Genomic DNA, 23,391 nt, shown 5'->3' with positions numbered 1-23,391 from the left:
TGTATCCTTTTGTACATTAAAGTCCTTGATCAAAATTAGTTTCACGTTGGCTCTTAACTATCAATTAAAACTCATCAAGAATTTTAATACCACAAAACATAGAGTTTAAAATACTACTTGCTTTAATATAATTATTTACTCGATAAACGTTCAAGGACGTTAATTTGAGCGGGGTATTACATAAAAATAATGTCATTATGGATTTTTTTACATAAAATTAGGAATGTGAAAAGATTTTTGTTATACGAAAGGTTTAACAAAGGATGAAAACATTGTCAAGATCCAGTGTATTCACCCTCCTCCAATTTATCGTATTACATTCAATTCTCTTTATGCTGCCAATTAATTCCTCTCTCATAAACGTACACAAAAACATGATATAAAGTGTGCGGCATGAAATGTTACGGAGTGCATCTCAGGGAAAAGATGACTAACGAGAGGACAAATATGATCGTCGTAGCTTTTCCAAGGTATGTTACATTATTGGAATTCATCATCTACCTTTTTTGTCCATCTACATTTTTGAATTGCAAATACTTTTCATATTATTATGTTTCATTACTAAACTATACACTTTTATTTTCTTACGATGAGAATTGTTATAGGAAAGAAATTGGCTTTTCAAATTGCTTCAAGTTCTAGGATTAGAATTAATCCGAAATCATTTTTTTTCATATCGATTATATATGCAAAACTTTGTGATAGGGTTTAAGTTCCCTATCGAGCGATTTGTAGAGCACGCGAAGATTGAACGGAAAGAAATCGATAATTTCCTAGTTGAAGTTCTAGGGTTTTGGAACAAGAATGAGAAAAGAAGTATTTTATTTCTTAATTCTCAATGAATCAAAATAATAGAGAATTCTATTATTTATAGAATTCTAAACCTAAAACCTATCTTGCTAAGCAAGCAAAATAAATAAATAAAAACATTACAAAAGATATGCAAAATCAAATCAAATACTATTAAAAGATACGTTGGAGATTGAGAGAGATTTGGACGCGATCTTGAGCGTGATTTGGATGCTCGAGGGCCCTATCAACTCTCCCCCGGTTGAAAACCACCTTGCCCTCAAGGTGGATCATGAATTAGGAACACGTGATTTGGATGCTCGAGGGCCCTATCAACTCTCCCCCGGTTGAAAACCACCTTGCCCTCAAGGTGGATCATGAATTAGGAACATGAGTGGCGTGATTTGGATATTCATAGCAATGCTGGAGTGTGTGGCAGGGGTTGTGAAAGTTGCCCACTTTGATCCACCCTTTGTGATAAGCACAATTGCCACCATTTCATCATCTTGCTTATAAGCCAACTTCTTGAAAAATCCATCATAATTGTCAACACTACCATGGTCATAATCTTGAGCACCACTCTCATAATCATAGCCAACTAGCACAACAAAAGCCCTATTAATCCATACCTTGAACATATCAACACCCGCAAATGCCTCACCAAATTTAGCAAAATCAAACACTCTTATCTTGACAAATGATTGATTCGCAACCATGGCGTACAATAATATCCGGAACATAGCAACCATCTCAGTCGCATCAAGCACCGTGACACCGCAATGAGAAGCATCCACCCCAGATTCGACAGCACTATATGTAACGATGGTTTCAACCCCCTTGAAAGCTCCCGGGTCAAATATGCGAACTCCCTCTCAACTCCACTTAATCGAAGATCTTCACACCTGTGTTTGCTATCTCCAAGAAATGTCACAAGGGACCTACTGAGTTGGGAGGCGGTCGTGCTGTCCGACAAAGCCGTGGTGAAGCTGTCATTAAAGGAGTCATGATTATTTAGCGCCAATGCAATGGCCTTGCTGCCATAAACGGTGGCACGTGGTTCGAGCGGGACCTTCACGATGAAACTGGTAGTAAGTGATGATGCCGCTGGCGGAACAATCACTGGCAACAGAAGGGCAGGAACATATTCAAACTTCTCAATGATATGACTGGCTACATCATCATTTTCTATTAGATCAACCTCAACAAGCACTGAAAGCAATGGAAACTCTTTCATCGTAGCGGCAGATTCTCCAGAAACCATAGAAGCAACTAGTCCATTAGCCACACATACCTCCGAAGAACTCTCAGGACCCTCTAAGGTCGCAACCGGGGCGACGACACTAGGAATCTCACTGCACATCGGAAGCACGCGTGCATCCTCTAATTTCTCTAATATGCCATCTGCACCAGCACAAATTATTTCATTGGTGGCAACACAAGAATGACCTGTAGCATTGAATATCAATTCTCCGATGGCAGCGAGTTCCATGGGGTTAATATCGCCGGAAATTCCTTGAATATGTCGAGCCTCAACCTGCAATTCACTGTCGCCCTTCTTGCAGTTTGGGAGTTGCAAATCTGCATTCAAAGGTCGAGCACCAAATTGATTGACACCACTTACTCTTGTGGTCTCTAAATGGGGTTTAAGTTCCCTATCGAGCGATTTGTAGAGCACGCGAAGATTGAACGGAAAGAAATCGATAATTCCCTAGTTGAAGTTCTAGGGTTTTGGAACAAGAATGAGAAAATAAGTATTTTATGTACTCAGATTTTTGTATAATTATTTTTTATTGCAGATTGTTGAAAGGGACTTTGTTAATAAATAATTTTTTTATTTTTTTTATTTTGATACATAATAATTTAATGTTATTTAAGTTTTAATTGAAATAGTACAATATATCATGCATCGCACGGGTGTGATACTAGTCTATACATATATAAAAGGGGAGTTTTGGGGAGTTTTGGAGAAAATAACAAGATTGCCATTATAATTTTTTTTAACAAAATTAGAAAAATGAAAAGGTTTTTATTTATTTATGTAGTAATTAGAGAGACCAAAAGTTTTCATTTATACAAATAAATGAAAATACAAGCCGACACTATAATATATTCCGTTTCCGTATCCATCACTAATATTACGTTACAATTATATACATCAATTTCCCACGTCAGAATACATCTAACCAAGTATGCAAAGAAGTTAAGAAAGCAATTAAATGTGGGAATAATGGCGTGTGTATGAGAGGGTGATCATAGCCATGAGAAGACTTTTGGCTTTTCATTTCATATAAGTAACATTCTTTATCTTAATTTTGTGGTTTATAGTGTACTAATTCCATGACTTTTCATATCCTTATTTTGTGGCTATAAAAGTTATAGATTTGCAGATGAATTACACACCAACAAAAGCATTTACAGTTTGGTACATATTTTAGGTTATTGGATTCTCGAAGCTCAATTAATTTCGTCGGTGCCTAGCGGGTTTGTGGTGCTTCTATATGCTAGGAAAGTCGTTTTATCTTTAGAATAATGCGTCAATTCAAGAATACTAGCCGCGACATAATTTGTCTTGCTGAAAGAATAATGTCCTCGACTTGACTAATTATAGTAGTTCTATCTGTTTTATTATTTTCATTTGTAATTTCATATTCTAAATCATAGTTCTATTTGTTTTATTATTTTCATTGTAATTTTACATTCCACTTATTGTTGTTTTCTTTCTTCGATTGTAATAGTTAGAATACCGAAAATTTTGACAATCAAGGCATTCCGTTGTGGATAGGATCTGAGGGCTGTAGATTAGAAAACGGAATCAGGAATGTAGTTAGATTATTGTAATAATGTACTGCTATTTAAAAATTACATTTTAAAAATGTTACGATTGTTACGTGATTTATTGTACTCCTTAAATAAATAAGTAAATTAAATTATAATTTATATTTTCTCTATTTTATTGATTGACAATTATTATTGTGTTTATAAATTTACTTTATATGTATATGTAAATATTTTTTTATAATAAATCTAAACTTTCAATAATTGATAATGCATACTTTTGTTTAATTTTAGGATTATTATCAAATAATTAAAGGTATTGACTATTATTTGTAAATTTAAACAATTTGTTACTCTTATTATATTGTACGAAGTTAAATTATATTATTTTTATGCCAGGTAGATATTACTTAATTTTAACAAATTTAAATTAGGGGTGTTTTGAAAAAATTAACATAAAGTCATATAATTGCTATAAAATCATGTCATAAGTGAGAGAAATCAAAAGATTCTTATGATAAATAAATGAAAGAAGTGAAAATATTTTAAAAGAAGATTGATAGACGTTAAAAAGGTTTTTAAAATTATTATGATATGAGTTTAGAATTTAAGGTTTAGGGGTTAGGGTTTTATATCTTATTATAAATTTAACAATATATGGTTTTAGTGGTAATAATCTAATTGTAAAAAATTAAATGAATAGTACAAAATTATGAATTTGATAATCTTGGTATACAATTGTAAGTAATGAACTAGATAATAAATTAAACTACAATTTATATTTTCTCTCTTCTATTAATGACCAATTGTTATATTGATAAATTCACTTTTATAGTGTGTCATATTATTTGTGAATATACTTATTTTATCATTATTTTGTATAAGGCTAAATTGTTGTTGCACACATATCTATTTATATTATTTCATAATATATAGATATTACTTAATTTTTAAAATTTAAATTAATATAAAATAAATTAATTTCCGAGCATCGCATGGGTGTTTGCTCAATTTTACTGAAGTTTTAGTCGTTACTTTCCTTTGAGAAATCATCATATTTGGTGTCTAGATTCTTTTTTCTCATTAAGACTTTTAAGTGACTAACTACATAGATCAATACTACTTATATAATTTTTCTTCTAATTTTCTGAAAACCTGACATTTAAAAAGCCCTTTCACTGATAGAGATCCCAATCACAACCTTAGCTATATCCCAAGGATTATCAATTAGGCTCACCCAGTATAAGATATGAATACAGATTTATATTTGAATCATTTGTTGATCATTATGAGTATATTTTAAAGTTAAGGGTTTAGAATTTAGGCTTCAAGGTTTGGGTTTTTAGTATTTAGGATCACTATATTGCAATTAAAATAATGTTTTGAAGATGATTGAGGGAAGTTAAAAAATATAATGAAACAAAGCAAAATCTCTATAAATACTTCTCACATGTTGAAATTTTAGGAGAAACAATTCATGTCTAATTTGCATGTCCGGGTTTAGTCTTTTTTGACATTTATGTGGTGTTCGGTTTCCAAGATAAAATAATACCAAGATACAATTTAAGATTGAGTTGTGAGATTATTTTAGTCATAGGGGGTTAGCTATGACTAACTATCCCATAATTATCCATCTAGGATTGAGTTGTGGGGTTGAATCTCATGAACCAAACACACTACAAATTTAATCCCGGATACAATTATGCAAACCAAACAACCCCTTAAATTATTACTATTAGTTTGGTTAATTGTAGACAGGGGCGGAGCTAGGATTAAAAATGAAAGGGGGCAAAATTATATGTGAGAAAATTTTGAGCATTTGAGAAGGGGCAAATACAAGGAAATTCAAATATTTTTACAAAATTGCACAATAAATTAGTACATGCAAACATATTTGAGGAGGGGCATTTGCCCCACCTTCTTATAAGGTGGCTCCGCCCCTGATTGTAGATTAGAGTTATTCTTTTAGTTATAAGGAACGGAGGGAATATGTTTTAGTTGTATAATTCATAGTCATTTTGTTTACACTTTTTAATATAATAATGTTGTTTCTAATTTTATTTAATTAATTTACGATCTAAAACTAATATTTTGAAATATTTTATTCTGTGCATCGCACAGGCGTGATACTAGTTAGTATTAATGGACAACCTAAACACTCGGATAAAAATAAAAAAAATTAATACTACACAACAATAATCATTTATTAATATGAAAGAATCACAAGTACCATCAACCATATAAATAGAAATTTAAATTTTCAAACAGTCACATATCCTCTCTAATGTTTTGATAAAAAAAGATATATTAATGCTTCAATGATTGTGTATGAAAATTATATCCAAGACCAAGCTGAAACTTAACCCTAAGCACAAACCTAAAATAGTTTCAAAGTAAATAAATAAAAGAAATTGTGACCATGTATAAACACATTGTCAATCTTCTTCCTGTTTTCGCCAGGAAGGCGACTGATATTGATCCTGTTTATGGATGGATAACTATCCAACGTCAAAGTTGTTGAGCTATTGGCCATTATTATCTTTAATTTAAGTAAGTTTGGATTTGATGTGATTTGAATCAATTAGGGCAAGTTTTGTAGGATTCTTGTCTTGTAAACTCCTATAAATTATGTGGGGGGATTTGAAGGATTTGAAGAATGTATGCACTATGCAGCAAAGATCAAACTTGTTGGCAGTGAAGAACAGTAGGCCTTTTCTGCGGATTATCGCGAGACTCTATGGAGGATTGTCTTCCATTTTTTCTTTGTTCTCGTCAGTTTCGTGTTCAACAGCTTTCTACTCCATATAAGCTGTTTTCTAACACACTACATGACGTGAAGTCAAAGAAGTGAGAAACCAAGACTGTGTTATCTTGGATTGAATTTCCTTTTTGTTTAGGTGTGTGCTTATCCTAATTTTTTATGAGAACTGTCAGTGCTTCTTCATTCCCTTTACTAAAATCTATTAATCTTATGACTTGGCTACATGTCACCTCTCTTTTCCTATCCTCAAAAATCGTTTTGCTGATGACAGTTGATATTGATAGGGTTCTTTTGGTTAGATACTAGCTATTAAGCGGATTCTTCCGAGCTTTTCAGACGACAGATTAGTGATGTAAGGTTTTTCACACCACAGTGTTCCTACATTTTTTCATTTTTTCAGTATTGTGCCCCTTGCATGCCATATAACACCCAGCAATATCAATATGAGATCATTATGCAGCAATAATTACAGTAAATCTCAAATATGAAATGGTGCAATTTATGTTATTGCAGTACTTAAAATGTGATTTATGCTCCTCTGAATGTTTTAATCATGTTTGGAATAGAGGCATGTAAATGTTATAGTACACAGATCTCAAACCAAGGTTAGTAGGTGGTCTCATGTATGTGGTGAGAATAGAGTAGAATTGCTGCTGATTTCCATTTAGCTCGCAAAGGAGACTGTGCTGACTGTCTGTATAGATTCTGGTCTGTCCCTATATAATGATAAAAAAGCAGTGTTTTTCCGGGAACGTTCTACTTGTCAATAGCAGCGCCAACCATCTAAAAGTGGGAGATTTTGGGTTAAGCAAGCTCATCAGGGTAAAACATTCTCATGATGTTTACAAAATGACTGGCAAGACTGGAAGCTGTGAGTATTAAAGTCTAAAACTGATCAACGCAGTGCATCTGGAGTTGAATCGAGTTTTAATACTGTGTATTGTCTTTTGTCGGATCTCAACAGACCATTACATGGCGCCTGAAGTCTTCAAGCACAGGAAATATGACAAGAGAGTCGATGTTTTTTTCTATCAGGATGATATTAAACTAAAGAAGCTCTACTTCCATAATGGCATATCAACAAACAGGCATGGTCGATATATAAGGTAAAGAGGGTTCCAACCTGTTGCAGATTCTCGAGGGAGACCCTCCGATGCCAAAATATGAACCATATGAAGCAGCCACATATGTAACAGAAGGACACATGCCAATGTTCAGATCAACAAAAGTTATTCCCGAACTAAAGGAGTAAATGTTGTCTGCATACACCTGAAGCAGAAGTAGCCATAGATTCATATATAAAAATTGCAGCAGTCGACATACATATATATGTACTTTGATTGCATTGAAAGGCGTCGTAATCTCTGTTAATCCTACTGGTTAACTGCACAGTGTTGGTCTGCAGACATGAACTAGTGGCCTCCTTTCTTGGAGAATTTGAAGACACTTGAAAAGATAAAGTAGTACCTCCGGATAATCAAAGGCACCTATTCGTTTCGTGATGCGTCATGGATGTTGCTGAACAAGGTAATGTTTTAGAGAGAATTTGGCAGAAGTAATTTCATTGTGATATCTCCCATTGTCATGCAATTGTGTTATGTTTAAATAAGGGTTGGTGTGTTTGTGAGTGCTCAGTGAATTTATTTTGCCGTTCATTAACTTTCCCGAGTGCGATGCAGTGCCATCGGAAACTGAGATCTGGACTCCCACAAATGTAAAAAAAATAATGTATGATACTAGTAGAAGATTTTGAAACTGTGTTTCTCTAAGCTAGCTTCTTTCTATCCAAAGAAGAATGATGTTGCAAGTTGAAACTAAAAAACATCCCTGTCCCAATACCAAGAATGAGTTCAAATAAGCTTCTTCTTTTGAAAGAATGACTTGAGGTGCCAGAGCTGCAGGCCCGAGACAGATAACGAAACAAGAAGCGACAGAAAACTGAGCCACGCCATTTTGGAGTTGGTCGATATATTTAGCAGTTGCATTTCTTTTTCCCTGTAGAACAAATAGGCTACTCTATTCAATATATGTTGTTGGAGAGCATAGTTTGGTTGTAGAACTGAATTATACCTTTCGCGCAGATAATATATCTCGTCTTGAATGAACTGGACTGTATCGTACATAGTCTTCAACTCAAGTTCCATTGCCTAGAGATGAAAATACATCAAGTACAGAGAGTAAGAGGTAAGCGAGAGAGTGAGAGCTCTTACAAGAAGGGAACCTTTCTTGGCAACACGGCTCCAGTCGCTGGCAGCGACACCAGACTTCCAATCGAAGTCTACAGTCATAAAACTGGAGGGTTTGGTCTCAGCAGCGTAGAAGCAAGCCATGTAATCACCGTCATCCGCTGCCTGAAACGCAAAATGGCCCCATGCGATATTTTCTGCGTAGTGGTAGTTGTTCCCGTACGCTGAGGTAACCTATATTCATACATATATAACAGTAACATAGATTTGTTTATGCAGAAATGAATCATAGTCCTAGGTTGAATGATACCGTACCCGTATAGTGATTTTATGGGCATCCGGCAAAGGCATTCCCTCGTTGTTGTTGACGACTTGATATTTTCCGACTGTCATTGAATTGATCCTGATATCCTCGGCTATGCATTTGGAGTGCCCCGTCTCCAGATCGAATCGGATCGACTCCACCCGCCTCAGTATCAACATAATCGCAGCCAAAACCAGCATAACATTTCCTCCTCTTTCCATCCTCATATCCACTCTTCTGATCCACATCATATTCCAGATCTCTAAATATTCATTTCTTCATTTTTTTACCTGGACTTCATCAATGCCTGCCACCTCTCACTTTTATTTTATTTTCAATAACTCAAGAAACTCAATAATCAAACTTCAAATCAAAAATTGAGACATCAATTATGTCACATACTTATTGATATCAAATTAAATTGTACTACTCACAAGTATTAGCTAGTTTTATATACGAACTTGATTCGCAATTTCGGGATCGAGTTTGGTTGCTCAAAACGGCATTTTTCAAGAACAGGTACCTGATTGAACAATTTTAGTTGAAATTTTTTTATTTATGTGACATTAACCATGGCTATGTCAATCAAAATGTGCAAGAATTTGGGTAAATTTTTTCTGATCAAATCTTATCCAAGATACACATTTCTAAAGCACATGATTCTTGATTAAAACACAAATCACTAATAAATAAAATCATTTTGCAGAAGCTAAAAAAGCCAAAATAGGCAGTTCATTGAACAACAAAACATCACAAAGATTAAGAAATTGATGTTAAAATCAACAGTTTGGCAGCCAAATATCCAGTGCTGTTTATTCTAGATAGAACAATTTCCTATCACGAAACACTAAAAATCGAAATTAATCGTATCAGAGTCAAAATCAAGGCGATTCCTTCTTCTCAGCATCATCCGATTTCTCTTCCTCCTCAAGCTGCTTCATCACCGCCTCCTCCGCATCGAGCAGCGGCGCATAGTAATCGGAATGCGCCTCCATACACTTCCTCAACGCCGAAGTCGCCTGAACGCATTTCTCCACAATATCCTCTTTGTTCTTCTCCCCTTCCTCCACGCACTTCTCCCAATCCGTGAAAGTCTCTCTGCACCCGCCCGCTTTCATGAACAAGCAGAATCCGCACTCGCCTTCTTCTTCCTCCTCCTCTCCTCCTTCATCGCCGCCGATCCCTTCAATGGTCGAATCGTCCGACAATTTCTCAATTGGGGAATTTTCCTCTGGTTTCGGTGGATCAGGGGATTCTCGAATTAGGGCTTCGGGATCGGATTCGAGTTTGGGTAGATCAGTTTGGGGTGAATTTGAAGGAGACGTCGGGTGGGTGGATGCGGTGGAGATGGAGCTAGGGTTTGCTTGTGAAAGGGCTGCCATGGCTGCCGATCTAAAACCCCTCTCTCCTTAAACCCCGCTTTCTATCTCTCTCTCAAATAAGAAGAGTTAAATTATTCAAGACCTAGACCACAATCAATTTAGAATAATATTAATAATATCACCATTTTGCATTCCAAATTCTTCTCCTAAAAAGATACTACTACTAGTATGCTCTTTTGTCAATCATTGAATATGGATCAGAGGAATAAAATTCAAATTTCTATTCTTGCAATTTATCCAAGTGAAATATCCGTCACTTTCAATAAATATAAAACATTTAGATTTCGTCGTTAGATTTTATATAATTTTATTTTGTGAATCATAAAGATGAAGTAAAATAAATAGAAAGGAAGTATTATGTTTTGTTCATACATACTTGAGGTAATAATAGAATGAGGAAGCCAAATTAAAATTAGAGATTAATTGTGTTGGTTTTTTTAAAATGCCTTTAACGCATGTAGAATATTAGTATTCGTCTCAGTCGAATATAGAACGAGAATATCATTTTTCGAGACTTTCTACTTCCTCCAAAGAAGAGAAAGATGCATGTAGGTTTGCGTCTAGGTTTTGTCAAAATCAATGCTAACCTTTAGCATGTTATGCTTAATGCTGATTTATTTAGTTTATTATTGTTATTAACTAGTGTTAACACCCATGCTATGCATGGGACAAAAGAGTTTAAAAAAATAAATACAGAATAAAATGAAAAAATAAAAAAATATGTGTAAATAAAGACCAAAAAGTAAAATAAGGTAATTTGAAAATCCTACATACAATATCTGGACGAAAGTAAACTATTTGAACGAAAAAAAAGAACAAAAAAAGGCAAACTATTTGAACGAATAAATAGTTCACCAGATTCGATTAACAAAACATAGTATTCATGAATGCAAACAAAAACATAAGAAAAACAATAAAAAATCAGTAATTCATAAGTTTTGAAATTGCAACCTAATTATTTATAACTAAAAACATGTTTTTTTTAATTAAGTAGACATGATAAAACAAATAAAAAAATCACAATTAATAAATTCATTTTATCAAAATTAAATTCAATAGTACATGATAAAATATTAAAAATTATAAAAAAGAAACAGAACTCAAAATCATAAAAAAAAAATATCTTATCTTAGTAGTAGAATAATTCAAAATCAACTCAATTATAACCACGTGTACTTCTAGTAACTTAAATATAAAGATAAATATATTTATAAATTATATATCTTGAATATAAATATATATTTATAAGTAATTTCAACATATTTAATTAAATTAATATATTTACATATAAAATTGTATATTATTATATACAACAACAATTAATATTATGCAATATTATTCTTTGTTTGATAATGATAATAATTTTAGATGTTTTGTTAGTAGAGAGACAATTATCTTTCATTAAATTCCATGTTATCAATATCATTTAATTTTTTTTTTATTTTCTATTAATAGTAAGAAATAAACATTTAAATATATGAATAGATTAGATCGTAGAAATTCAAAATTTCCTTGAGAAGCCAAGAAAAAAAAAATTGGATCATCCAATAACCACATCTTAATTGACTATTTATTTCTTTATGTTTAATTTCAGACCATGGAATAACTTGATATGCATGACCAAAGATTAAATGCAATTTTTGTATACGAAAAAAATAAATTTCTTATTTCCACCATATATACATATAAAAAGTAAATTATCACTTAAAATAAGTGATAACAGTTCATCACTTAAAATTTATAGTACACTTTATAGTATAAGAAGTCATACAAACTTTATAAATTAGATTTAATTTTAAATATTATAATTTCATCTAATTTCGTAATTTATTTTATAAACTTTATAGTATTTTTTAATTAATTGAAAACTAATTAAAATATATCATGAAATTATATACTACTATTTAAAATACATTAAAATTTTCAATTAAGTAAATATAGGATGAGACAAAGAATTATTATATATTTGTGTTCTCATTTAGCTTGATTATTAATATGGAAATAAGTATTAAAATAAAGGATTTCGATTTTCCACATCATTATATATATATATATTCATTCAATATTTTAAGAGTATTAAAAAACATATAAGTAAGATTCTTAAAAAATATTATATAATCTAATAAATTAAATCAGAGTTAATTCAATACTAATTATATAAAAATTTAATTAGTTAATGAAAAAGGATTTAATTTTTAAAATATATATTTACAGAGCCCAATATATAAAAAAATTTAACATACAAAATAATAAAACCCAACATCCAAAACTAAAATTCTATTTAAATAAAAATTTACAATTACAAATGATTTAAATCTAAAATCCTCCATTAGATCCAATCATCCAAGCCACTAAACCCACACCTAAAAAGGCTCAAATAATATGTACATAAATTAATAATTAATAGTCCTACAAATCCCACATGTTCCGCCTCCATCTCTCTTTCTCCTCTCTGTTCGTCCCTTTCTCGGGTTATTTCTTTTTTAGTTCTGGGCTAAAACTTAAGTTCCACAAGTCTTCTGGGCATTTTTTAAATTCCGGTTTTGGGAGAGACGCATGAGGATTGTGCGTCACCAAATTAATGAAACGCACTACAGTCATGCGTTTTATTGAAAGACGCATGACCTTCATGCGTCTTTCAATGTACACCCTCATTTAATAAAATAATGCAAAATTTGAAAGACGCATGAAGGTCATGCGTCTTTCAATAAAACGCATGACTGTAGTGCGTTTCATTAATTTGGTGACGCATGAGGGTCATGCGTCTCTCCTAAAATCGGAATTTAAAAAAAGCCCAGAAGACTTATGGAACTTAAGTTTTAGCCCGGAACTAGAAAAGAAATACCCCTCCCTTTCTCTCATCCCGCGGATATCAACTCCGCTCTTCTGTCTCGCCTGCGCCGCCTCTCCACCCGCTTCCCGCCAGCCTCGCCGCCCTCCGCCACCACGCAAAACCACACTTCAAACCCAGCGCTGCCTTCAGCGGCGGGCCCACCACCAGCAAATCGGAGCTGTTGCCAGATTCCAAAAGCTTATGGCTGCGGCTTGGAGATGTATCCGGACTGCAATAAAAAAAAATTAGATAATTAGTCAACTAAAATGTAGATTCAATTAATGGTCTGGATATATATAACAGTTTAATCTTATTCGAGAAGTCGTTATTGCTCAATAAGAGCCGCCTCTTTTTTTTTCCAATGATTGTCATTTTTCAAAATTACCAAAAGGACAAACAAAATAGCTTCATATTTTCCCTCTAAAAAGGATATAAAAGTACTTTCATCAAACTGTTACTTTAGATTATGATAGATTTGTTTTATATTTTAGGAATCCCTCTCGTGCAGAATGGAGGGCTATCTTTTTTCTTAGAAAACTCCTTTTAACTTAGCATATACTAGATAATATAAAACACCTTTTAACTTAGTATATAGTTCAAAATAATTTGGTATTAGGGATGTCAATTCAACCCGAAATTCGTGGGTTGGTCCGAACAACCCGGTAATATGAGCGGGTTAGGGCTGTAATTTTATTACCCGAATACAAAACGGGCTAAACGGGTTGGCCCGAACGGATTGCGGGTCGGCCTGATGGGTTGTGAATTTTAATTATAAAATATTAAGTTTTAGGATTTTTTTTATTTTTAAATCCCCAATCTTCATTATACACAATCATTAGTCTTATTCAATCTTCATTCTATACTTTTCCACTCAATCCCACAATATCAGCTTTCAAGTTCCATCTCAACTCATTATTGGACGCCATCATCTGCCACTAGTGTCTTACCACCACCAAAGCCAATCAAGACAAAATTAAGAACTAACCCATCAAAATCTTAATATATTTATCATTTTAATAATGATTAATGTAAGATATGATTTTTAATTTTCATAAAGAATTAGTTACGAACAATGCCATAATAATGACACGAACACAAGCTTTAATTTATATTGTAGTTGACCGAGATGAAAGACTTCTTTTCAAGTACTTATTGAAGAAAACTACGAAAATTTGAAGATTTTATGATTCTAAACTAAAAAGAAAAAAGTATCTAAAATTTAAAATCATTTTATAGAAGAAAATTTTGATACAAGAGATTATTTTCGAAAGCTTTTAGGCCCGAATAACCTGATGGGTTAGCCCAAAACCCGATGGGTTAGGTTATGGTTGAAAATTTATGACCCGAAAAATCCATAACCCGAATGGCCCGTACCCAAATTGTTAGAGTTTGTATACTAGAAATCACGTTTCGAGTGATTGAATACTGTAAAACTCTTATTTTATTTTCCAATAAATAAAACAGATTATTTTTGTCATAATGTTGTTATGTTTTACATTTAATGGATGTTAATGCATGTTTAAATGTATAAGTTAACTTAACAAAGTCTAAGTCTTTTGTTTTAGTAGACCGGTTGTGGGCGTCGTCCACTTTAAGGTAATACGGTCAGTTCTAAACAAAGAAAAAGATGAATTTCACAACCTAGATGGAATTTGACTACCCATCGAGAAAGGTTGCAATGTCAGTCCGCATATTTCTAAGCCTTACTGAAATAAGATGACATTGGTGTGGTATAGCACTGAACGGATCTAACAGCAAGACTTGCCTTAGGCTATCTACTGAAAGGCGAGGTCTTGATAAATATTTATTTCTTAATCAATGTAGGTTAGCATTGAGCATACGGTATTGATTATGCATTACTTTGACTTATCAAATGGTGCGGGTTTTTCGTAACCCAATGATCCTGATATATTGGGTAGTGGTGATCAATATCTAGCGGTGCTAGGATTGCTATTATATTGAATCGTGCACGAGCTGAGTCTCGTTTGATAATGTCCTCAAGAGGAGCGCGAAACGAGGTTTTATTATTCGGAACCTAGCTAGTTGGAGTGTGATTACTCTATGAATAATAAATAAGTGTTTCATGCTAAGTCCACTCTTGGAATTAATAAGAAGTTAATTAATTAAGTCAATAGCAGACATTAATTAATTAATGGACATTTTAATCTTAAGCACGGGAAATGAAAGTTAAACGGAAACCCGGATTACTTATAATTTCGGATTTGGATGGGGAGAGTTCAATATTACTTCTGTAGTGGCTGCTCGTAATATTCCAATTATAACTTATATTAAATTGTGGGTTCAATTTAATTAGTAAAAAGTAAATTGGATGAGCCCATATCCAAAACCTTCCATAGATCCCTGTCTGGGCCCAAAAGGAACTTAACATAAATAGGAGAATAAAGGAGACAGAAATAACACAATTCAGATTAGTGTAATTTTCGAAAATTATAGCTCCTAGCTGTAGAGATTTTCGAAATCCCCTCCTATTCCAAAAAGGATTTCTTCTGTCTTCTTTATTTAAGTCCTAGTATTCTAGTAAGATCAGCCCACACTGATATTGGGATACAGTTCGGGAACCAGAGAGAAGATTTGTGGTTTAGTACTCAAAGCATCACGTGGAGAAGAAGCTAGCCATCTTCAATTCTTTGGAGAATTAATTAGGTATTTTTCTGCTCCGTAGAAAAGCATGTTTTAGGTTTTCAATATTCTTAAAGCATGATTAATTCAAGTTATGAGCATGATACATGTGATAATTACGCGAATAGCTTTTGTCTAAATAATCTGCTAAATAGATCTGATTATTATGTGATTGTTATTTATGCACCCGCTTCCGCTGCCGGTTCCATCACAAATAGCCCAGCGACCCGAGTGGGCTGGCCCGAACCAGAACGGGTTAGCCTGATTGACATCCCTACTTGGCATGAAAAAACATATTTTTATTTTTGTGTATGGAATAAAATTGATTGAATTATTTTAGAAAAAAAAGTAAACATCTGTCCTACAAATGACATAAGATTTGAGAGTTTTATTGTGTTAAGTAGAGAGAGAAAATATAAATTTTATATTAATTTGAGTGAGAAATTTTTTCATAAATAGAAATATAATATCTTTAGTAGGACAAATATTCTGTGAGAAAGAGGGAGATTTTTTAAATAATATCACTATTTTTATTCTAAATCTATTTTTGCTAAAACAAATGTATTACTCCCTCCGTCCCATAAAAGTTGAGACAAAACTTTTGGGCACGGAGATTAAGAATTTATATTAAATAAATAGGATAGATGAAAAAAGTAGGAAAGAGAAGAGAGAGTAAAGTAAATAATGGAATAAAATAAAAGTGATTAGATATTTTGTCTTTTGTTAAAAAAGGAAATGACTCAACTTTGTTGGGACGGACTAAAAAGGAATACGACTCAACTTTTATGGGACGAGGGAGTACAATTTACAATCTTCACAATTATATCACCATGTTCATCGATATCTATTTTTTTATATATATTATCAACATTTTTAAAAGTGGGTATTACAGTTGGTTTTACGAAAATTTTAAAATGCGCATTGCGAATTTTTTTTTGAGAAAAATACTTATAGAAATATAAATTATACTCCTAGTAAAAAATTTAATTAATGAAATATTATTTGTTTTTCATAGGCTGTTAAAAGATCGTTTCTTATGAGAAACAATATAAAAATAAAACTATGTGATATTCCCCAATCAAAAAGTAGATTGAATTAATCTAGCTAGGGTTGATTAGACTTAGATTGATTAATCTAGATAAGCCTAATACTCCCTCCGTTCCAGTTTTATAGTTACATTTTGCCATAAAAGTCCGTCCCACATTTATAGTCACATTTAGAATTTTTCATATTTGGACATAAAATTTTACCCCATTATTCACTAAAATTACACCCAAATGTCATTATCAACACAAAAATAAACCAAAACAAAAATAAAAAACCAAAAAGTCAAAAAGGGACCCACCTTCAACCAACTCACTTCATTTATTGCACACTCCACCATCTCACTCCTCCATCTCACTTCATTTATTACACACTCCACCATCTCACTCCTCCATCTCATTTCATTTATTACACACTCCACCATCTCACTTCATTAGTTACACACTGTACCAATTCCTTAAAACCCATGCCATAACTAAATGTGACTATAAATATGGGACGGAGGGAGTATCATTGATGAGGTAATTAATCTCTTGAATATTCAAAGATCAAGATCATTTAAAACAATGACAAGAGCTGGGCATAGACATTTAAAAGATTAAATCAACATTTTTACTATTGTATAATCACCAAAAATCCCACAAGATAAATTTAGCTACTTTAATAAACATTGTATCAAAGCTAAACACACTTGATAGCAATGAAAACATAAGTAACAGTAACACTATTCTAGATAATCTCAAGAGTGGAACGATTAGAATGAAAGTGTGGTCTTCGAGATTTGATGAATGCTAACCTCTTCCCTCTCATCCCCCTCCTGTTGCTCCTCCTCCTCCCCCTCTTTCATCTCTAGGTGATACTCGCCCTGAGTTACTTGAGATGCCAATTATTACTCAATGAATTCAATGAGTGGGACTCGACCGAATGAGTTCCAAGAGTCAAACTCCAATGAATCCACTAGAAGTCTTTGAACTAGACAAAACCTAGTGTGACTCAATAATGCAATTTTTATTAGCACTAAATAAACATGTAAGTATATAGTGTATATATAGTATAGCTAAAAGTCAGTATCGAATATTGAACACATGGAAATATTTTCACAGACTGGATACCTTCTACTAGACTTCTTCTACTATTTGGAGAAAACAAATTTTTTTGTTTTTAGAATAAAATTTGTAGAAACATCGAAAGTAAATAACAAATGCAGATAAAAAAACATAGAGAAAAATCAGATGAGATAAGGGAATTCCAGGGATGCACTTTCACAGTTATGGTTTATACAAGTTCCAACTACATCACCCTAGCACAATTCACACTCTATTAGAACGAGTCAGTCATTTATTGTCCATGCGGCACAAAGTGGATTACGGACACTAGGGGCGTCAATACTAGATTAGTAACTGCTTAAAGCTACTAAGACTCTTAATGTTCTCGATCTCAATTAACTGTGTCGTTTTAAGAGAAGCTAATTATAACGTCAACTAAACTCTTCTAATTCGCAAACCTCCTTTCACGATTATGTTGCAAGCCAATAGATCATCACAGAAGGGAGTTTATTTATAATTTGTAATTTCCTCCTTCATATAGGAGTTAATTTTTTTTTTCTAAAAAAAAAATAAAAATGGATAGAAGCAAAGTAATGAACAAAATGAATATTAAATAAGTAGGAACTGTATAAACCAAAGTCGTTACTAACACATCCCTAGAATTCTATGAGTTTAGTTACACATGATGGAATACGCTAAACACATAGTTTGTAGGGAAAACAAAGAAAACATTAAAACTAAAACAATAGAACCCAAATGGTAGAATCTTAGTCTTGATCTTCTCTTGATTCCACACTTCAAACACCTTGGATCTTGATGAACAGTGAAAGAAACTCTCAAATATTATGCTTTGGAAATTACGCAGCAAAAGTACTTTTTTATGAAGTTTGAGGGTGTATTTATAGCCTCAAAGTAGAATCCCACAATATGATAAATCTTCAACACAATATGGTAAGTCTTGGAGAGAAAATAGTGCAATTTCTGTGCACCGCGTTTTCCCAGCTGGCCGCTGCACATGGTTTAGCGGTCGCTGCAAATTATTATGTAGCTTCATCTCTCGATAAGTAGTCGCTGCACTTGTTTCAGCGGTCGCTGCAAATTATTCCCTAGCTACTGGATCTCTCAGAGCGGTCGCTGCGCACTTCCCAGCGGTTGCTGGACGTGTTCTTCTTTTCAGCTCTATTTTTCCGAAGCGGACCGCTACTTGTACAACGGTCGTTGGTGGCCAGCGGTCGCTGGCTAAGTGGCGACTTTTTGCTATTTTTTTAGGCTCTATTTTGCACACTTCTCACAAAACACGTCAAAAATACCAAAATATATAAAATATGCAAATAATGGACATATAATGCAACTTTGATACTCAAAAAGGACCAAATAGTGGCCTTAAAACAATGCAAAATTCGAGCATGTCAAACTCCACTCGGCCGAGTAGAAACCTTCGGATTAAAAGGCCCCTGGTCAACTCGGTTGAGTTGCTCCGCCATTGGCTCATTCCTATGCCTTTCTGATACGCTCGGATTTTGCACTATTTTAAGGTCATTATTTGGTCCGTTTTTTATGTCAAAGTCACTCTACACATCCATTATTTGCATATTTCATCTATTTTGTTATTTTGACGTGTTTTGTGAGATATGTGCATAATTGAGCCGAAAAAGGGAGTCAAAACGCAAAGTCTGGAATTCTAGAGTTCAGACGGCGACCGACGACCGCCGCGAAGTTGTACGGCGACCGCCGGCGCCTGGCGGTCAGAGCTATGCAGCGGCCCACCTCGAAAATATACGATTGGAAAAGAGTCTCGTCCTGCGACAACCGGAAATCATGCGGCGGTCCACCGCCTAAGGAACAGAGACTCTGGACTCCAACGCGGCAACCACCGGCCAAGGTGCGACGGCCCGCCGGAGAAAGGCGGCGAATCCGATTAGCCCTAGATCTGCTACAAGATTTACCATATTTTGAAGATCTTTTCCTTCTACAATGAGGATTGACTTTCCCCTATAAATAGGACCTCAAGCTTCATCAAACATAAAGCTTCTTTTCGCAAAATAATTCACAGAGATTAAAAGCTAGAGTACTTCAATTGCGCAAGGAGTTGAAGAAGAATTTCAAGAACATCAAGAACGACAAGGATTCAACCTACGAGTTTTATTTGCTTTAGTTTTATGTTCAAATTGTTTCCCTTCAATCTATGTGTTTAGCTTATTTCACTATGTGTAACTAAACTCATAGGATTATAGGGATATGTTAGTAACGACTTTGGTTATACAATTCCAGTTTTCTATTTAATATCCGTTTTGTTTTTACCTTGTTTCTTCCCTAAATAATCTTGATGCTGCATGATTGAGTGAATCAATCTTGTATGATTTAATATAACTTGCTTCATAACTGTGAGAGAGTTCTAGCGAGTTAGATCCGTAGACGCTACAGTTAGCTTCCCTTAAAACGGCCCTGTTAATTGAGAGTGAGGACTTTTGTAGGGTCTTAGGAGCTTTTCAGAGTTACGTGTTAGGATTGACAACCCTAATCTTGTAATCAGCGTTTGTATCGCATGACTGTGCTAGGGTATTGTAGTTTGAAATATGTATAACAATAACTGTGAACGCACTTCCCTGGAATTCCCTTATCCCTATATTTTATCTCCGTGATTTTCTTGCAATCAGTTGTTATTTGCCTTAGAGTTGCTTTCAGTTATCAAAAAGTTTTCAAAATCTTTCGTTTTTCCAAATAATAATTGAGTCTTAGTAGAAGATAGACAGTATGTGTTTGTTTTCCCCGTGTTCGATATCCGGTACTGACCTTTAGCTATACTATATATACTATGTATACTTGCAGGTTTATTTAGTACTAAAAAATAGTGCATCAAGTTTTTGGCACCGTTGCCGGGGAAGACAATTCACTTTGGAGTGATATCTTCAAACGGATAATTTTGCTACTTTGGATTTTAATCGCTTTCATTTTATTTTTATTTTTATTTTTATTTTCCTTTTGTTTTAATGGATTTTCCTACAGGCGTGGAGAATCCATATGGTTACTATGATGAACAGCAAGGGGGATATTACGAGGAGTGCTATAGCTATGAGCATGGGGGATCATACTACGACCCAAACTGCTCTGATTACTTCGACGATGCACAAGATTACTGTTCTGATAATTATTCTGAAATATCTGCAGGTATGGAAAATCAACCCCGTTCCAATTGGGAGGATCTGTTAGAAATCTGCATTGCTGAAGTTCTCGAACATAGAAAGGTGACGAATCAGAGGCTGGAGAATTTGGAAAAGAATACAAGCTTCTTGGAAAGAGGATTGGAAAACCTCGTCACTCAAGTCGGGATGTTGGAATTCAACATTGGTATCCTAGCCACAGCCATAGGAAGCAAACACACTCCGAGGATGCTTCCTAGCTTGCCGGAAATAAACCCGAAAGGAAAGTGTCATGCGGTGCAGTTGCGCAGCGGGACCACATATCAACCTCCGGAGACAGGAGATCTAGGCAGGGGAAGAAGGGAGACAGAAAAGTCGCCCAGCAACAAGTCTGTCGAAGACGTGCGGCGGCCCGCCAGCTACCCCCAGGAGGTCGAGACAGATTCTGGAACAGATACTGATGAAGTCCCGGCGGCCGCCATACCCCATTGCGGCGGTCCGCCGGTCGAGAGGCAGCAGTCAGACGTACCACCACACAGCAGTGTCACCATCCCTTATCCTCAACGATTGAAGAGCAAGAAGCTTGACGCCCAGTTTGCCAAATTTTTGGAAGCAATGAGCAAGGTCCACATCAACATCCCACTAGTGGAAGCCCTACAACAAATGCCCAATTATGCCAAATTTTTGAAAGATGTGGTAGCCAAGAAAAGAAAGTGGAGAAAGTACGAGACAGTGGGTTTAACAGAGAACTGCAGCGCTATCATCCAAAAGGGATTACCCACTAAGCACAAGGATCCAGGGATTTTTACTTTATCTTGTGTTTTAGGGAATGATGTGAAAGGTAAAGCATTGTGTGATCTCAAATCTAGTATTAATTTGATGCCTTTATTTTTTACAGGAAACTTGATGTTGATAACATCCGCGCCACCTCAACCACATTGCAAATGGCAGATCGGAGCACAACTACACCAATGGGAATAGTGGAAGATGTCTTGGTAAGAGTTCGAGTATTTATTTTCCCAGCTGATTTTGTTGTGTTAGATATGCAGGAAAACAAGAAGGTGCCTTTGATTCTTGGAAGGCCATTTCTAGTTACTGGGGGAGCCATGATAGATGTAAAGAAGGGAGAGCTGACATTGAAGTTACACGATGAAAGCATCACATTCAACATCTACGATGCCCTGAAATTCCATGGAAATGAGGGAGCAGAAGGCTATCAAGAATGTAGTGTCATCCAAGTCGTCACCGATTGTGAGGGAGAAGTGGAAGTCACTTATCATCAGATCCAGGATCCTCTTGAATCTTGTCTCATAAATTCTTTCACACCTAGTGCTGACTTATCTTCTTGTGATGCTAATGTGTGTGCTATAGTTGCAGAATTGGAAGTGTTACCGGAAAGAATCCCTCAAAAGGGGAATTCGTTCTTGCCGTTACGCACCCCCGAAGAAGAGGCAGAAAGGAAGAAAGCAGTGGGGAAGCCAAGGGGACCGCCAAAGGTAAAGCTGAAGCCACTCCCTCGAGCATCTCAGGTACGCATTTTTAGGACCAGATAACACCTTTCCAGTTGTTGTGTCCGCTGCTTTGAGTGAAAAAGAGTGTGAAAAGCTTTTGTGTGTGTTGAAAAAGTATAGGTCTGCCATAGGATGATCTATTAGCGATTTGAAGGGGATTAGCCCAACCACGTGTATACATAAAATTTTACTTGAGGAAGGGCATAAACCTCGTGTGCAAAACTAACGTAGGCTTAATCCTATCATGCAAGATGTAGTGAGAAAAGAGGTGACAAAGTTACTAGATGCAGGGATTATCTATGCAATATCTGATAGTGAATGGGTAAGTCCTACACAAGTTGTAGCAAAGAAAGGGGGGATGACTGTAGTGTTCGGTCAGGATGGAGAGATGAAAGCCACGAGAGTAGCTATAGGTTGGAGAGTGTGCATTGACTATAGGATGTTAAATGCGGCCACTAGGAAAGATCATTTCCCTTTGCCTTTCATTGACCAGATGCTTGATAGATTAGGTGGGATATGATTACTACTGCTTTCTTGATGGTTATTCTAGTTATAATCAAATTTCAATTGCTCCCGAAGATCAACATAAGTCTGCTTTTACATGTCCTTATGGTGTTTATGCTTATAGGAAGATGTCTTTTGGCTTGTGTAATGCCCCTGCTACTTTTCAGAGATGCATGATGGCTATATTTCATGACTTGATTGAAAAAGTGATGGAGGTTTTTATGGATGACTTTTTTGTGTTTGGCAAATCTTATGATCATTGTCTTGAGAATCTAGCTAAGGTTTTGCAGAGATGCTTAGAAACTAACCTCGTTCTCAATTGGAAAAAATGTCACTTTATGGTGAAAGAAGGTATAGTTCTACGGCATAAAGTGTCTTCTAAAGGGATAGAAGTCGACAGGGCGAAGATTGCAGCCATTGAGAAACTCCCACCTCCATCCGATGAAAAGAGAGTAAGAAGTTTTCTAGGACACGCA

The 23,391-nt window shown here is 34.8% G+C and overlaps 2 protein-coding genes across 2 annotated transcripts; both read right to left on the bottom strand.

Moving 5' to 3' along the window:
- Positions 1–8,017: 8,017 nt before the first annotated feature.
- Positions 8,018–9,187, bottom strand: LOC125199207 (transmembrane emp24 domain-containing protein p24delta9-like). The gene is made up of 4 exons (XM_048097307.2): positions 8,827–9,187; positions 8,536–8,745; positions 8,396–8,472; positions 8,018–8,320 (listed from the first exon to the last, which is right to left on the bottom strand). Exons 1-4 carry the CDS (start codon positions 9,064–9,066, stop codon positions 8,176–8,178), a joined length of 672 nt encoding a protein of 223 aa, XP_047953264.1. The 5' UTR covers positions 9,067–9,187; the 3' UTR covers positions 8,018–8,175.
- A 338-nt stretch (positions 9,188–9,525) lies between these two features.
- LOC125199226 (uncharacterized) lies at positions 9,526–10,336 on the bottom strand. The gene has a single exon (XM_048097314.2). It carries the CDS (start codon positions 10,195–10,197, stop codon positions 9,697–9,699), a length of 501 nt encoding a protein of 166 aa, XP_047953271.1. The 5' UTR covers positions 10,198–10,336; the 3' UTR covers positions 9,526–9,696.
- Between the last annotated feature and the right edge of the window lie 13,055 nt (positions 10,337–23,391).

The sequence above is a fragment of the Salvia hispanica genome, chromosome 1 (assembly GCF_029641045.1).
Source record: "Salvia hispanica isolate PSC_SH4W2 chromosome 1, Shi_PSC_v1, whole genome shotgun sequence".
NCBI classification, from domain to species: domain Eukaryota; kingdom Viridiplantae; phylum Streptophyta; class Magnoliopsida; order Lamiales; family Lamiaceae; genus Salvia; species Salvia hispanica.
The sequence above is the reverse complement of the archived record's forward strand: the minus strand, read 5'-3'. Positions and strand labels throughout refer to the sequence as shown.